Source organism: Alosa pseudoharengus, unplaced genomic scaffold (assembly GCF_046254945.1).
Source record: "Alosa pseudoharengus isolate Yale_2024_CS ecotype anadromous, Long Island Sound unplaced genomic scaffold, YU_APseudo_1.1 YU_APseudo_1.1_scf_3, whole genome shotgun sequence".
Classification (NCBI taxonomy): domain Eukaryota; kingdom Metazoa; phylum Chordata; class Actinopteri; order Clupeiformes; family Clupeidae; genus Alosa; species Alosa pseudoharengus.
Genome location: NW_027468718.1, coordinates 46,380,412 through 46,396,566, shown reverse-complemented (window position 1 = coordinate 46,396,566; position 16,155 = coordinate 46,380,412). Strand labels below are relative to the sequence as shown.

General features: G+C 43.1%; 1 protein-coding gene across 1 annotated transcript in view; it reads left to right on the top strand.

Moving 5' to 3' along the window:
* Positions 1–16,155, top strand: part of parp4 (poly (ADP-ribose) polymerase family, member 4) — a 58,613-nt gene that overhangs the window by 22,543 nt on the left and 19,915 nt on the right. Inside the window, exons 11-26 of the mRNA XM_076264463.1 lie at positions 2,291–2,389; positions 3,264–3,447; positions 3,756–3,903; positions 4,315–4,457; positions 8,138–8,269; positions 8,424–8,510; positions 8,986–9,150; positions 9,240–9,277; positions 9,432–9,513; positions 10,654–10,791; positions 11,639–11,888; positions 12,346–12,416; positions 12,670–12,857; positions 14,745–14,844; positions 15,031–15,201; positions 15,422–15,502. Of these exons, the coding sequence (XP_076120578.1) occupies positions 2,291–2,389; positions 3,264–3,447; positions 3,756–3,903; positions 4,315–4,457; positions 8,138–8,269; positions 8,424–8,510; positions 8,986–9,150; positions 9,240–9,277; positions 9,432–9,513; positions 10,654–10,791; positions 11,639–11,888; positions 12,346–12,416; positions 12,670–12,857; positions 14,745–14,844; positions 15,031–15,201; positions 15,422–15,502 (2,077 nt within the window). The remainder of the gene's footprint in view (positions 1–2,290; positions 2,390–3,263; positions 3,448–3,755; positions 3,904–4,314; positions 4,458–8,137; positions 8,270–8,423; positions 8,511–8,985; positions 9,151–9,239; positions 9,278–9,431; positions 9,514–10,653; positions 10,792–11,638; positions 11,889–12,345; positions 12,417–12,669; positions 12,858–14,744; positions 14,845–15,030; positions 15,202–15,421; positions 15,503–16,155) is intronic.

The window sequence follows — 16,155 nt, the reverse complement described above, 5'->3', positions numbered from 1 at the left end:
TATGTAATGGGTGGAGAGATAGTCTCTTCACTTAGAGAACAAAGGTTACACCCGTAACCGAACGTTCTTTGCCTCCGTCACATCCATTAATTCCGTATAGTGGGACACCTTGTTATCCCTCACATAACTAATGTAACTAGTGTTCCTAATGTAATTGTTGTCCATGCTGTAATAACAGTAGCTATATAGATATGACTATGCACTCATAACTAGTGTTACTAGTGTTCCTAATAAGACTGTTGTCCATGCTAGTGTTACTAGTGTTACTAGTGTGAGTGTTGTCCATGCTAGTGTTTCTAGTGTGAGTGTTGTCCATGCTAGTGTTACTAGTGTTAGTGATGTGAGTGTCGTCCATGCTAGTGTTACTAGTGTTACTGATGTGAGTGTCGTCCATGCTAGTGTTACTAGTGTTCCTAATGTGGGTGTTGTCCATGCTAGTGTTACTAGTGTGAGTGTTGTCCATGCTAGTGTTACTAGTGTTCCTAAAGTGAGTGTTGGCCATGCCAGTGTTACTAGTGTTACTGATGTGAGTGTTGTCCATGCTAGTGTTACTAGTGTTCCTAATAAGACTGTTGTCCATGCTAGTGTTACTAGTGTGAGTGTTGTCCATGCTAGTGTTACTAGTGTGAGTGTTGTCCATGCTAGTGTTACTAGTGTTCCTAATAAGACTGTTGTCCATGCTAGTGTTACTAGTGTTACTAGTGTGAGTGTTGTCCATGCTAGTGTTACTAGTGTGAGTGTTGTCCATGCTAGTGTTACTGATGTGAGTGTTGTCCATGCTAGTGTAACTAGTGTTCCTAATGTGAGTGTTGTCCATGCTAGAGTTACTAGTGTGAGTGTTGTCCATGCTAGTGTTACTAGTGTTACTAATGTGAGTGTTGTCTATGCTAGTGTTACTAGTGTTCCTGATGTGAGTGTTGTCCATACTAGTGTTTCTAATGTGAGTGTTGTCTATGCTAGTGTTACTAGTGTTCCTGATGTGGGTGTTGTCCATGCTAGTGTTACTAGTGTTCCTGATGTGAGTGTTGTCTAGGGTTGGGCACCGAAACACGGTTCTAATATGGCACCGGTGCCGACACAAACGGTAGTAACTGCATCGAATAACAACGTGGATTTCGGTGCCTCATTTCGGTGCTTAAATAGCGTTTTTTTTTTTTTTTTAATATGAGGCATCACTGCATGTCATGCGCCATCTCTAACGTCTAATACATCCAGTGTTTAATATGATAAACACTGGATGTATAAACCAGAGGGGTGCACCACGTGAGTGGACAGTGTTTGACAGCTTGCGTGAGCCCAAGTAGCTTACTTTAAAGCGATATCGCGAGCTCCTGTCAAAATCTAGCAGTGGGCCTAACTACACACAAGCAAAAGGCTATGAAACAACATCAACAGTAGGCTAGCCTAGCCTATATACAATATCCTTGCTAATGCGCTAACTGACATTTATTTGAAATGTTATTAGCAAAGTTGTAAGGTGAAAACTTTATTTCACGGTGTGTTAAACAACATAATGGCATGATATTAATCTTTCATGTGCATGAGGTCCATATAGCATCACAATGAATATGAAGATCATGTTAAAAGTTAGCTGGCAAAAACAAATATGTAGTTTACATACCTGATGTCACTGAGCTGTCAAAGAGGCTACGAAACCATCTCCGTACGTTATCGCTAATTAAACTCAGCTGACTGGTGTTAGCGCATAGCCATAGTTGCTGTTAAAATGCCTTCTGCTGGGGATCTTAACACTTCAACACCGACATGTAGCCTAACATGTTCAAAACTACTGCGTGTTATGGGTTAAGACATACAATTTCTTGAAGCATTTGGCAACACACTGAATTAACTGGAAAGTAGAGTCCCTGTTAGATTAGCTTGCTTGCAAATGCCGTTGTCCATGACCTGGCAGTTTTATGGCAAGCGGTTTTAACATACCTTATGGCAAATCGCCTACACTGGGTAAACTTGAAAGCAGAGCTTACCATTGTGTGTGCATGTATGGCAAGCTGTTTTAACATGTAAATGTATTATTCATAGGAGCAATGAGATATTGATTATCTTTGTCTCATCAATAAAAAAAGCAATTCATGCTTTAGACCATTTTAATTTAAAATATTTTAAAAACAAAGTACCGGTTCAGGCACCGTTTCGGCACCGACACCGTTTTAAAAGTATCGTTTTAGCACCGGTATCGGATAAAACCCAAACGATACCCAACCCTAGTGTTGTCCATACTAGGGTTTCTAATGTGAGTGTTGTCCATGCTGTATCTGCCCTGTCTCTGCAGGGGTCTCCTGCTGCCCCGTGTTGGAGTGGAGCATCATGGAGTCCAGCGCACAGATGTGGGGCACCTGGGAGGAGGCATCTACTTCAGCGACTCCTTCAGGTCAGTTGCCCTCGGCATTGGGGCATTAAATACGCAAGTTACGTTTTCTTCTTTCCTGCTCTTCATCTGCCAATAAGCCCCAGTGTGTAGTACTCCGTATGTATCTCACACTAACCGTTCCTTCTCTCCTCTCCTCCTTGTGGATCAGCACCAGTGTGTAGTACTCCGTATGTATCTCACACTAACCGTTCCTTCTCTCCTCTCCTCCTTGTGGATCAGCACCAGTGTGTAGTACTCCGTATGTATCTCACACTAACCGTTCCTTCTCTCCTCTCCTCCTTGTGGATCAGCACCAGTGTGTAGTACTCCGTATGTATCTCACACTAACCGTTCCTTCTCTCCTCTCTCCTCCTTGTGGATCAGCACCAGTGTGTAGTACTCCGTATGTATCTCACACTAACTGTTCCTTCTCTCCTCTCTCCTCCTTGTGGATCAGCACCAGTGTGTAGTACTCCGTATGTATCTCACACTAACCGTTCCTTCTCTCCTCTCTCCTCCTTGTGGATCAGCACCAGTGTGTAGTACTCCGTATGTATCTCACACTAACCGTTCCTTCTCTCCTCTCTCCTCCTTGTGGATCAGCACCAGTGTGTAGTACTCCGTATGTATCTCACACTAACCGTTCCTTCTCTCCTCTCTCCTCCTTGTGGATCAGCACCAGTGTGTAGTACTCCGTATGTATCTCACACTAACCGTTCCTTCTCTCCTCTCTCCTCCTTGTGGATCAGCACCAGTGTGTAGTACTCCGTATGTATCTCACACTAACCTTCTCTCCTCTCTCCCCCTTGTGGATCAGCACCAGTGTGTAGTACTCCGTATGTAAACATGTAGACCCTCTCAGCCTTACGGTTCCTTCTCTCTTCTTGTGGATCAGCACCAGTGTGAAGTACTCCAGGCCCGGTGTGACGGACGGCTCACGCCTGCTGCTGGTGTGTGAGGTGGCGCTGGGATACTGTAGAGAGTTCCGGAAGAAGGACACCACCCTGACCAGCGCTCCTGAGGGCTACGACAGCGTCCATGGGGTCCGCAGCACCCCCAGACAACACTCTGAGTTTGAGGTACTCATGCTTATGGGGGAGAATAACACATTGTAGAATGTTTAATGTCTTTCCACAGAAATGCTTGTATATGTAATACAGAAATGTAAATATTTCCTTGACATAGTTTGTATCAGTACCCTCACTTTTTATTTAGTTTAGTTTACAAATATTTAGTTTCTTTCTATAAATGTATCTTCATAAATACTTACAAGTAAACTTACATACAGTAATACGTTTTTGAATATATGAATATATCATAATGTGGTTGTCATGGTATCATATCTGTCACTCCCAGGCCGTTGATGGCTCCTGTGTTTTTCCTGCAGGACGATGAGTACGTGGTGTTCAGCCCTGACCAGGTCCGGCTGAAGTATGTGGTCCAGTACACACTGCCAGACGACCAGCTCAAGGACTTCCAGCCGTCTGTTGACACGTCTGTGGAAAACATCCCTCCAGCAGGAACTTCTGACACATGTGAGTCTCCACTGATGGCCTTTCTTTCCCCCTCATCCAACATATGAGACCGTATGGTTTGCATGCTGTAGAAAATTAATTAGACCCTACATCATACTAAGTGATGTCATTTCCTATGTACCTAGTATTTAGTTTTTATTTGGATAAGGTTATATAGGTTTGATGCAGCAACATTTTATTACATACAGTATTAATATGTTATTGTTTAGAGAAGAGGCACACAATAGTGCAATTCCATGATGATGATATTTTATAGCATTGTAGTTAATTGTATATGTATTATATAGTTAAGACAAGTGTGTGGTTATGACAATATAATAATAGTTTAGTAACATACCTTAGAAAAAGTGTTCCGTCATGAAATATAACAACGTATTAAGTACTTAAGGCACTCTACATGTGTATTTTTAGTGGGCAGTGAGGACAGTGGGGTGTTTGAGGACGTTAAGAACCCGCTGGACAGCGTGACTGCTGGTCTCCTGGACAGCGCTGGACAGACACTCCCCCTGCAGGCCGTCCATGTGAAGTGCAAGCTGGTGGATCTGCTGTCTCAGGTATAGGGCTCACAGGCCACACAGACTCAAACACTCAACCACTTCTACTAAAACAAGAAGTGTACCCATGACCTAGATATGGGGGTTCAAGTCAAAGACAAAGTTCATTGGCTTTGTTTGGTCTCCTAAATGTACTTAATGTGTGGCAAAAAGTAGGGAGTGCCCACACATTTTCCTCAGACTACTGTCTACTTTATGATATTGTTTTTACCATGCCTTCCAGGTTTCTCATGTATTTTAACTTTTTTCCCACTGTTTTCCCATTTTAGTATTTTCCCGTAAAATATCTGTATTTTAATACTCTCATAACATTAGCCCTGCTATTGGACTGCTCAGTGAAACAGATGTTTTCAAAGCATCGGTTTGCTTGCTTGAAGGCAACCTTAGAGTGATGTTAGACTATTTAAAGGAACATGCCACCCAATGTCAGTAGTAATATATGTTCTTACCTTAAAGGGAAACTTGGCAGGATTTCCCCCTCTGCTGGAGTAATTGTGCATTATGCTATTTCAAACTGTGGGAAAAGGTAATGATAAAGCACATGGATTTGTTTACAAGCTAGCGAACGGTTAGCACATGTTTGGCAGAACTATGTGAATGTTACAAGGTAAGAAACACGATTTAAAACGAGTTTCTTGTTTCTCACTTCTCTTTCCGGGACGGTAGTCTCAATGTTGCAAGGTTGGTTTTCCGCCTGGGGACGCTAGGCGTAGCGGGGAAAGTTACCATTTTCACCGGAACAGGTCATTTAACCATCCAAATGATTTCTAAACGGGTTTATTACGTTGAAATAGTTGCCAAGTTCCCCTTTAACTTTCACGAGGTTGAGTCATACCTCTCCCGTGTCGGTACGTGCACTCAAATGCTCTGGTGCGCGGCGCGAATGTGTTAGCATGTTGCTATGCTAGTGGGCTCAGACGTAGCCATAGAGGGAGGAAGATAGCAGTAATCAAAAACATCCACGTTTTCCCTACTTAAATACAGTTGCACGAGTAGTTGATAAAAATGTGTAAGGTCACACAACATGAAACGTGGCGATTTTCCAAGCGAATAAACAGGAGAACTACAATGTGTGGCGCAATAGCACTTGGGAGTACTTCAACCTAGCGTAGTAATATTAATTAACACCTAATTGTAGATCCTATCCACCACAGAGTTCATGCTGGATCAACCCCTCAGCCTCCCCCTCCCCCTCCAAGGCACACACACAGTCATCCGTAAATAGAGACAACCTGCCCTGCTGGCTGGCGTTAGTTTGAGCTGACTTAGCAAAGTAGCAGGTAGTGGTAAAGTAGATTGTGAACAATCATGGTTATAACATGCATTGTGAAGGGTTGTGATAACAAGCAGAAGTATTATAATGATTTCAATTAGGTGTTAATTAATATTACTACGCTAGGTCAAAGTACTCTCAAGTGCTATTGCGCCACACATTGTAGTTCTCCTGTTTATTTGCTTGGAAAATCGCCACGTTTCATGTTGTGTGACCTTACCATAAGCGGAGGGAGCAGGGGGGCAGGGGGGGCGGTCGCTCCGGGCCCACGACCGCAAAGGGGGCCCACTTTTGGCCAAATCTATCTTGATTAATTGTTATATTTACCGATGCTTATTTGTACTGATTGCTGGGGGAAAATAATAATGAAAAATGTTAGGCCTACTAAAGATGCCACTGGTCCGTAGAGTGCGCTCACAATGGGAGTTCGTCTGTCATGCTGCAAATTAAATAGCCCGCACTCTCCCTCTCGCTACACTGTTGCGTTTTAAAAGCGAAACTGATGCCACAACCGGTCTGGGTTTGCCGAAGTAGCCTATGCTACAGGCTGCATTTATTAGCCTACAGAAAATCAGCGACATAGCATGTAGGTCTAGTCTACACTGTGCCTACACTGTGCACTTGCCGCGACAACAGCAGTCACTATCAGGCGCGCCAGCAGGAATTAATGGTAAGCGCACCATCTACCCCTCAGCGCGCGCAACAAAACATTGAAAGGCTTAATAATATTTGTCAGTTTCCCGGTTTCGTTCGTGCATTGGTCACCTAAAAAGTACCCTACTGTAGTACAAAATCCATATGCAATATACAACAACAACGCCTAATAACGACCTATTCATTTGGACAACTTTATACGGCCCTATAAAGGGTAAAGTTACCTTTAGTTTTGTTCTAGTTTACTGTTGTGTATGGCTTTAAACAGCGTTCGTGCTTTAACATCAGTAAACATTATTCAGTATAACCCAGATGTAATGCTAACGTTTTGACAAGCATTTTGCCTACCTTGTTCATCTGAAAAAACTCCTCTAGTTTTGCTGCCTCCATCCTTGCTACCTCCACCCTTTCATTGTTTCCAAAAAACTTTTTATATCCATGATAGCCTTGAAGTCTTGAGTTAGTGAATTAGCTTAACATTGTGTGTTGATAACAGGCAACCATAGTAAAAGAAAGCAAGTAGCCTAGCCCAACGTCTGTAATTGCTGCGTGCGTTTGTTAGGCTATTATTCCCTCTCCTGCTCACATTAAAGTTGATTTTGACAACGTGTTTACAAATTTAAATAGCCTATTGTCGAGCAGTTAATGGGATACTGCACAGTTGTGAAGCAGTTGGGAAGTTATGGTGGGCTAACTTTGTGTGAACACACACAGGGAACATTCTCTCTCGTTGACTTGCCTGATGGTACGCACAGTGCGTACGGCCGTAGGCCTACACCTGCAGGTGCGCCTTCACTACAGTTCGCATCGTCGCAGGCCTAAGCTGCCCCGATGCACAGACTAAACGGTAGGCTAGGTCATCAGGACATAAACCAAATGCCTCAGCCTCTAATAAGCACAATATGAAGTGGACTAAATAAAAACATGAATTTGGATTAAACACTGACAGTATAGGGGCCCACTAAAGATTGTCGCACCCCCTATAGTGAACCATTAGCTCCGCCCCTGGACCTTACACATTTTTATCAACTACTCGTGCAACTGTATTTAAGTAGGGAAAACGTCGATGTTTTTGATTACTGCTATCTTCCTCCCTCGTCTGAGCCCGCTAGCATAGCAACATGCTAACACATTTGCGCCGCGCACCAGAGCGTTTGAATGGACGTACCGACACGGGAGAGGTATGACTCAACTCGTGAAAGTTAAGGTAAGAACATATATTTCTACTGACTTTGGGTGGCGTGTTCCTTTAAGATAATGGCGTGGTTGTTGTGAGAGCACGATTTGACGCCAATCTGTAAGCAACGCCATGTTAGACATAGCTACACACCTCATTTAGTTGGTGCAGCAGTTTTGAAGCCTGAATTCTTGCTGTCAGCAAAGGGATGGCAACAGAAAGGCGAATGTTGAAATGTTCCCGTATTTTGCGAGAGAATCTCGGAAAATCTTCCTTGTCTTCAGTGCTCAATGTTGACAGTTATGTGCTTTACACACATAGTACATTTTGCTGTTTAGTTTCCTTAATGTGCAGTAAATTTCATTTACTCACTCATTTTTACTTGTAACCTTCGGTTATTTTCATCCACATATTATACTTAAGCAAACATTATCAGGTTGTCAGCGCGATGCATCTTTTTCCATCTCTGGCCCTCAGACATCATGACAGCAAACACTGAGATCACTTTTTAATTCTCTACTGACTGCTATTATCCTACTTCACTGCTTCTGATTGTCTCCCATCTCCCGTCTCCAGGTCATCATCTTCCAGACGTACTCCAACCCGAACCCCACCCCCATCGAGGCCAAGTATGTTTTCCCCCTGGAAGAGTCTGCTGCTGTGTGTGGCTTTGAGGCCTTCATCAATGGGAAGCACGTGATCGGACAGGTAGAATCTCCCTGCACTCTATCTACCCCCTGCCATAGGGCACCGACCCCATTCACCCATCTCCAGTCCTCTGGCTGTTCTGATGTATCTTCATGATAATCTGGTGGTGTGTCCAGTCCTCAAGTGTAGTTGTGTTCTGCTGTGTGTTCCTCAGGTGAAGGAGAAGGAGCAGGCTCGTAAGGAGTACAAGCAGGCCATAGAGATGGGCCACGGGGCTTACCTCATGGACCAGGAGGCTCCTGTACGTCAACACACACTTTACAAAACTACTCTTCACACAGATATAGCACAGATGTACAGTATTCAAGGAGAAATAATTCAAAATAGTTCAAGGAGTGAAATAGTTCAACTCTGATTAAAAGTCCCTATGAGAGAATGAATACCCCCAATAGTTCATTAACTGCTTGAGAGACCTCACATTCATTTCCTTTCAATAAAACCAGCGGGTATGTTGTCTCCATGTGGATTTTAGACCTGTTACATCTTTAAAATATGACTGTTTCTACATTACATACAGTACATTTTAATCAGTACAAAAATCCCATTCAATCCCAAAAATTCCCGTAGAGATTTTGTCTTACGAACCAGGAAGCATTAAAATGCTAACGCTAAAAACTACAAGCTTCCGGGTTGCTTCCCCACTCTATGGAGTGAGGAGATCACTGGATATCTGTTAGTATAGTATTTGATGATGTCATAACTGTGCACCCCATCAGGATGTGTTCACCATCAGTGTGGGGAATCTTCCACCTGGTGCCACCGTCCTCATCAAGGTCACCTTCATCTCTGAGCTGCTGGTGAAGGCTGACTCCATCTTCTTCCAGTTGCCTGGCAGCGTGGCACCATGGCAACAAAGTGCTGCGCTCAATGAGAGGACACAGGTAGAAGGAGTCTAAATTGATTGGCAGTTGTCTATTCAGTGATGAACTTTTATTCATTTTTGTTAAATTACTCTGTGTGTGTTTGACAGGGTACTGTGGAGAAGGTGTGTGTGAGTGAACTCAGTGGGTAAGGGTCTTCACCTAGTTCAGATGTGCTCTACATCATCAATGGCAGATTGACACAGTGATGATAATATATGTGATTATATGTTACTGATTGATTATATATGATGATGTATCACTGATTTGAAGTACACCTCTTTCTTATTGGCTCTTCACAGGGTCTTCTCTCTCAGTCTGTCCATTGAGATGCCTTATGAGATCATCAATCTGCACTGTGATACACACCGTATTCAGACCAAGGTATGTACCAGTATGCCCTCCTGAACTGTCTTATGTGTTGCTTGAGGAAATGCTCAGTTTATTGTTTGAAATAGGAGCGGTGGTAACATAGTGGTAACATAGTGGTTAAGGAGCTGGGCTAGCATGTAGTAGCTTAAAAAGTTGTGGGTTCAAATCCCGGTTTCCACCGTTGTGCCCTTGAGCAAGTCACTAACCCTAAGTTGCTCCAGGCACATTGGCCCTTGTAATATAATTGACATGTCTAAGCCGCTTTAGATAAAGGTTTCTGCTATATGAATAAAAATAAAAAGTCTTGTTTGAAACTGTCGAACTGCTGAGTACAACACAAAAGTTGACCACTAAGTTGCTTTGGATAAAACACGTTTGCTAAATGAAGAAAACATTTTTAAAATATAGTCCTGTTTGAAACTGGCGAATGTGTCGGCAGACTTTTGTCTTGTTTTGACTAATGAATCTGTTGTTTTGATTAATGAATCTGTTGTGACTGATGACGCTTTTGTTTTGACTAATGAAGCTTTTGGTTTGACTAGTTAAATTGTAAGGGAATACTTTTCTGGTTTCCTCCAAATAATCAAAGAAAGAAGCAGAAGAACTAAGGTTGTCCTGTTTGAAAATATTAAGCCTTTATTAAACACAAGCCATTACATGGCTACACATTTCAGCTAAGAGTTTCATCAAGGCATGATACTGTATATTTTACTGTAGTTTACTACAATATATGTTGCTAATTTAAGTGATATAGTTTTAACTGTTGAAGGTGTTGTGTTGACTAGCAGATTATTGAGTGAGAATTGACCTGTTGAGTGAGAGTTGACCCGTTGAGTGAGAGTTGACCCGTATTCTCCCGTTCTGATTGTTGAGTGAGAGTTGACCCGTTGAGTGAGAGTTGACCCGTTGAGTGAGAGTTGACCCGTATTCTCCCGTTCTGATTGTTGAGTGAGAGTTGACCCGTTGAGTGAGAGTTGACCCGTTGAGTGAGAGTTGACCCGTATTCTCCCGTTCTGATTGTTGAGTGAGAGTTGACCCGTTGAGTGAGAGTTGACCCGTATTCTCCCGTTCTGATTGTTGAGTGAGAGTTGACCCGTTGAGTGAGAGTTGACCCGTTGAGTGAGAGTTGACCCGTGTTCTCCCGTTCTTCAGAGGACGGACTGTAAGGCGGTGGTTAGCACGTTGCCCGGGGAGACGCTTGGTTCTGACGGGTTCCACCTCTACATCACTCTGTCTGAGATGCACATGCCCCGCATGTGGGTGGAGAACCACCCTGATAAAGACAGCCAGGTCAGATCTCACACACACACACACACACACACACACACACACACACACACACACACACACGTACAGGTCACACACACACACATAAACCATACACAAACCACACACACACACACACACAATAACACACACACACACACACACACACACACACACACACACACACACACACACACACACACACACACGTACAGGTCACACACACACACACACACACACACACACACACACACACGTACAGGTCACACACACACACACACACACCACACACACACACACACACACACGTACAGGTCACACACACACACACACACACACACCACAGGACAGATCACACACACACACACACACACACACACACACACACACACACACGACAGGACAGGTCACACACACACACACACACACACACACACACACCACACACACCACACACACACACACACACACATGTACAGGTCACACACACACACACACACACACACACACACACACACACACCACACACACACACACACACACACACACACACATGTACAGGTCACACACACACACACACACACACACACACACACACACACACACACACACACACGTACAGGTCACACACACTCACACACACACACACACACACACACACACACACACACAAAATATCACACACAGACAGACCGCGATATATGCATGCACTCACACTACAACATACGTTTACACAAATGCACACGCCTACATAAGACGCAAGCATGAATGTGGGAGAAGTACCATTGTAGTATTTACATTCTCCCTCTCCCACACAAACAAGGCCTCATACAGCAGACCTCACCCATCCAGGCCGCTTTTCTCTCCCCAGGCCTGTATGCTGGTGTTCTACCCTGATTTTGGGGCCCCCCATGGGGCCGGAGAGGAGCCCAGCCCGGGTGCTGCTGGTGCTGCTGGTGCTGCTGGTCCTGGTGGCCGTGGGGTGCAGGAGGTACTGCTCCTGCTGGACTGCTCTGAGTCCATGCGGGGGGAGGCCCTGCTGAACGCACGGCACATCGCCCTGCACCTCCTGAGCAAACTGGACAAGAAACTCAAGATCAACATTGTGCTGTTTGGGACAGGTGGGCACTGGTAGTGTTTGGGACAGGTGGGCACTGGTAGTGTTGGGACAGGTGGGCACTGGTAGTGTTGGGACAGGTGGGCACTGGTAGTGTTGGGACAGGTGGGCACTGGTAGTGTTTGGGACAGGTGGGCACTGGTAGTGTTTAAGGAGCCACAGCTATGTAGAAATTAAGAGACTTTACGTGACTTTTTTTAAGATGTTGACAATTATCTTAGACTGTTTTGGCTATTCAGGGTGTCTATGAGCCACAAGGGGTCTCCACTGCTATTTCTGTAGTTCTGTACCCATTCAGAATACATTCCAGATGATGCATTACACCATATTTAATATGTTGGTTTGTATGAATCATAATTGCAGTTGAGCATGCGCTCTGACTGCCATACCAACGAGCCTGGCTATGCGGCGTCGTGCCCGTGGCTTACAGTGGCTCATGTACTTTTTTCATTTTTTTACAGATCATAAGGATGCCTTCATGTTCTCCAAAGTTCTAGGGGATGCATATGAACCAGCCAAGAAGTTCATCCAGGTGAGTACTGACATGGTGAATAGTGAATTAGTTCAGCTATACAGAATATGTGTAAGCGTATGCATCATAACATCTTAGGGTCCACCATAGCTACCATACTGATACTTAACAATAATAAACAAAGAAATACCTTTGTGAGTGTAATGAACAAATAGACACTTTTATGAGCACTTTATTTTGCTTAAAAAGTGGACCTATTCCTATGTTGTTTCAGTGAATCAGTACGTTTGTTTTCTGGTGTTCTCATCATTAGACCTCCCCACCAGTTGGGGGCAGCACTGAGCTGTGGCGGCCCCTACGCAGCCTGAGTCTGCTGCCTCCATCCCGGGGCAGCAGGAGCCTGGTGCTGCTGTCTGACGGCCACGTGCAAAATCCCACCCTCACCCTGCAGCTGGTCCGCAACAACGCTGCACATACGCGTCTCTTCACCTGCGGCCTCAGGTGAGGTCTCTAGTACCTGACCCGAAGGGGTGTGTGTGTATGTGTGTGTGTGTGTGTGTGTGTCTGTGCTCATATTTGGAAGTTTGGGTCACATACTGTATATAGGCTGGTCACTAGGGGACTCTGGATTGTTGGATTTACAAAGGTGAAACCGGCTAAATACTGTTCAATTTCATCCATTATTGGAAGTCGCCACATTTGGAGAAGGTGTTGTGTATATCCTTAATATGTGCTGTGCTGCTGCTTTGTAATTGTCAACAGTATCACATGACTGAACCTTGTCTGTCTGAGCAATTATTGCGCCTGTGACATTTGTGTCCTTATGTAATATTTACGACAGAGTATTAGGGCCACACATAAAGAAAATAAATATTAAAAAAAATAAGATTAAACTCGTCATGTCGACTTTAAAGGAGAATTCCGGTGTGATATTGACCTAAAGTGTGTTGAAACATGATACTGAGTGTGAACGTATGTCTCATAGCTCATCTCGGCTTGTCCCCTGCACTCCGAAATCTGGCGCTAGTTAGCCGATGGTACCAGGTTTTCAAAGGGGGTGCCTCGGGCATCGGCCTAGCCATGCAAATAAATCACTGTTTTACACCATTTACGAGGCTCAAAGTAGCTACACACTTCATTGGTAGACTTCCGAGGTACATTTGTTTAAATCTGCTTTCACTTTGACATTAAAAATTGAATTGAATTTCCCCTTGGGGATCAATAAAGTATCTATCTATCTAAAACGTTTTTTTTTTAATAAATTATTGTGAAAAGGGACAAATTAAATTGATCAAGATTTCATTTATAAAAGTAGTAAATGGGGAAATATCCAAGGGGGTGAATACTTTTTATAGGCACTGTATATCTGCCAAGGTAATGGATGGATGGTGAAGAGGAACATGTGAGTCGTCTGTTACCTATTTTTGGTATTTGTGAGGGTTCAATAGTCATTTTGAATGTAAAATGTCCCTCCGTTGATATTGTCAACTCCGTCAGATGGACTTTACATTGTATTTTTAAAAAAAAATAGCTGATCTGTTCCCTCAAGGATAATTGTCCATTAAACTAATACATTTCCAAAGTTCATGTGTAATTTTTATGCTTCTAAATATCACTGTTCATTATGAAGGTTAAAAACAAAACTTTAAAAACTGTACAACCAAAACTCTAAATCCTGACTTTTTTGACTTTAAAAATGTGATATAATTAATTTCAAAACCTGTGTGCATTGTTAAGAGAATCAAGAGACTGATAAGTCAAACTATTTGTGGGAAGTTATTCAAAAAATCATTTTATAGACATTTCTGTGTGATGGTGTTGACAAAAATCGAGTGCGGGTCCAGCAAACATGTAATTTATTAAAAAAATGTACAACTGGGAGGTTGTACTAAAACATGGTTAGATAGCCAAAGAAATGTACAACTGGGAGGTTGAACCAAAACATGGTTAGATAGCCAAAGAAATGTACAACTGGGAGGTTAGATAGCCAAAGCTACATTTAACAATGATGTGTTAATAGCTTTTGAAAATCTTCAAAATATTCTTTTAGAAAATTTAAACCTGTTTTGTTCCTAATCTCAAGAATCACTGAACTTTATTCTCAAAATGTTGAGTTTAATGTTGACACGTCGATATTAAAGTCGACATGATATTTCAACTTAATTCTCGAAATGTCGACATGTCGACTTTAAACTCGACATGTCGACTTTAATCTCGTCATGGCAAAAAAATTCTTCATGTGTAATACATGTAATACTCCGTTGTAAATATTTATTCTGAATTGTGGATACAAATAAAGAAGTAAACTGTGTGTGTGTGTGTGTGTGTGTGTGCTACCTATACCTGTGTGCTATCTATAACGTCTACCTATTGTGTGTGTTTCCACAGTAAAACGGCCAACAGACACATGCTTCGTGCTCTTGCCCAAGCAGGTGGTGGAGCCTGTGAGTTCTTTGACACAAAGACCCGACACACATGGTCAGAGAAGGTAGTTTGTCTCCCCAGTGACGAACGCAAATTCAATCTCCCATAAACATTCATAGTGAAGGTGGAACAGGGATACAGATCTAATCAGAAGCTAAATGGGACTTAACTCCAATAGAAAAATGGCTTTGAGAGACAAGTATGTCTGATGTCAGGTGTGTAACTGAAGTATTGTTGTGTCACCTGGCAGGTGGCGTCGCAGGTGAGGCGCTTGGCGTCTCCAGGCTGCAGCTCGGTGGCGGTGAAGTGGCAGCTGTTCAGCCCAGCAGCGCCCCCTCCTGTTCAGGCCCCTGCACAGGTCCACGCCCTCTTCAGCAACTGCCACACCTTGGTCTACGGCTTCGTACCCCACTGCACACAGGTAGAGTAACGGTTCAAGAGAATGGGGTCGTGTCAGTATTTATTTATGTTTGTCCATTTGTGTTTATTTTTCAGATTCTACTCAAGTGACCTCTCAAATGGAAGCTCTGTATTTTTCTGCCCATATAGATATGAAATGACAAAATCTGATGAATATCTGGTAAATGTTTTGTTTTTGACATCTTGATGCCTGTGGTCATGAATGCATATGACCACTGTAGGCCACTCTCTATGGGGAGCTGTGTGGCCAGGAGATTAAGACCATGGTGTCCACCACAGAACTGCAGAAGACTAAGGGCACGGTATGAACACCTACAACTCCTTTTTTATTTATTCTTTTATATATTACATTTACAGACACTTTCTGACCAAAGTGACTTACATATGTCAGCTATATTACAAGGGATTACATTGTCCCCAGAGCAACTTGGGGTTAAAGGAGAATTCCGGTGTGATTTTGACCTAATGTGTGTTCAATAGGGGTGTAACGGTACACAGAAGTCACGGTTCGGTTCATACCTCGGTTCGGACATCACGGTTCGGTACGAGTTCGGTACAATGGAGGGAAAAGCAAAACAAAAATGCAGAAAGCATTTTTTTTGTACATGTCTCAGGCTGTACCACCTAGTGTCATACAGTCTCTTCCCTGAGCTATCTGCAACAGCCTGAAGTGTGTAAGATATAGGCTAAACAGTACAATAAGTACCCAGACTCCATCTGTAACTTGTAAACAAAATAAGACAATCAGCTATAAAACTGAAAATAGGCCTACAGCATCTCTTATTTCTGAAAGTGCAAATTACATAGAAAAATGAAACATCTGTGTTTAGTTGTATATGGAAGGGTCTACAATTTTGTTATTGTGTGTAAAGTAATAATCTAGCCTACTAACTGTGAAAATATCACACTATTTTGCCTTTTTTTAAAAAACGAAATTGCTCCTTTCATTTCATAA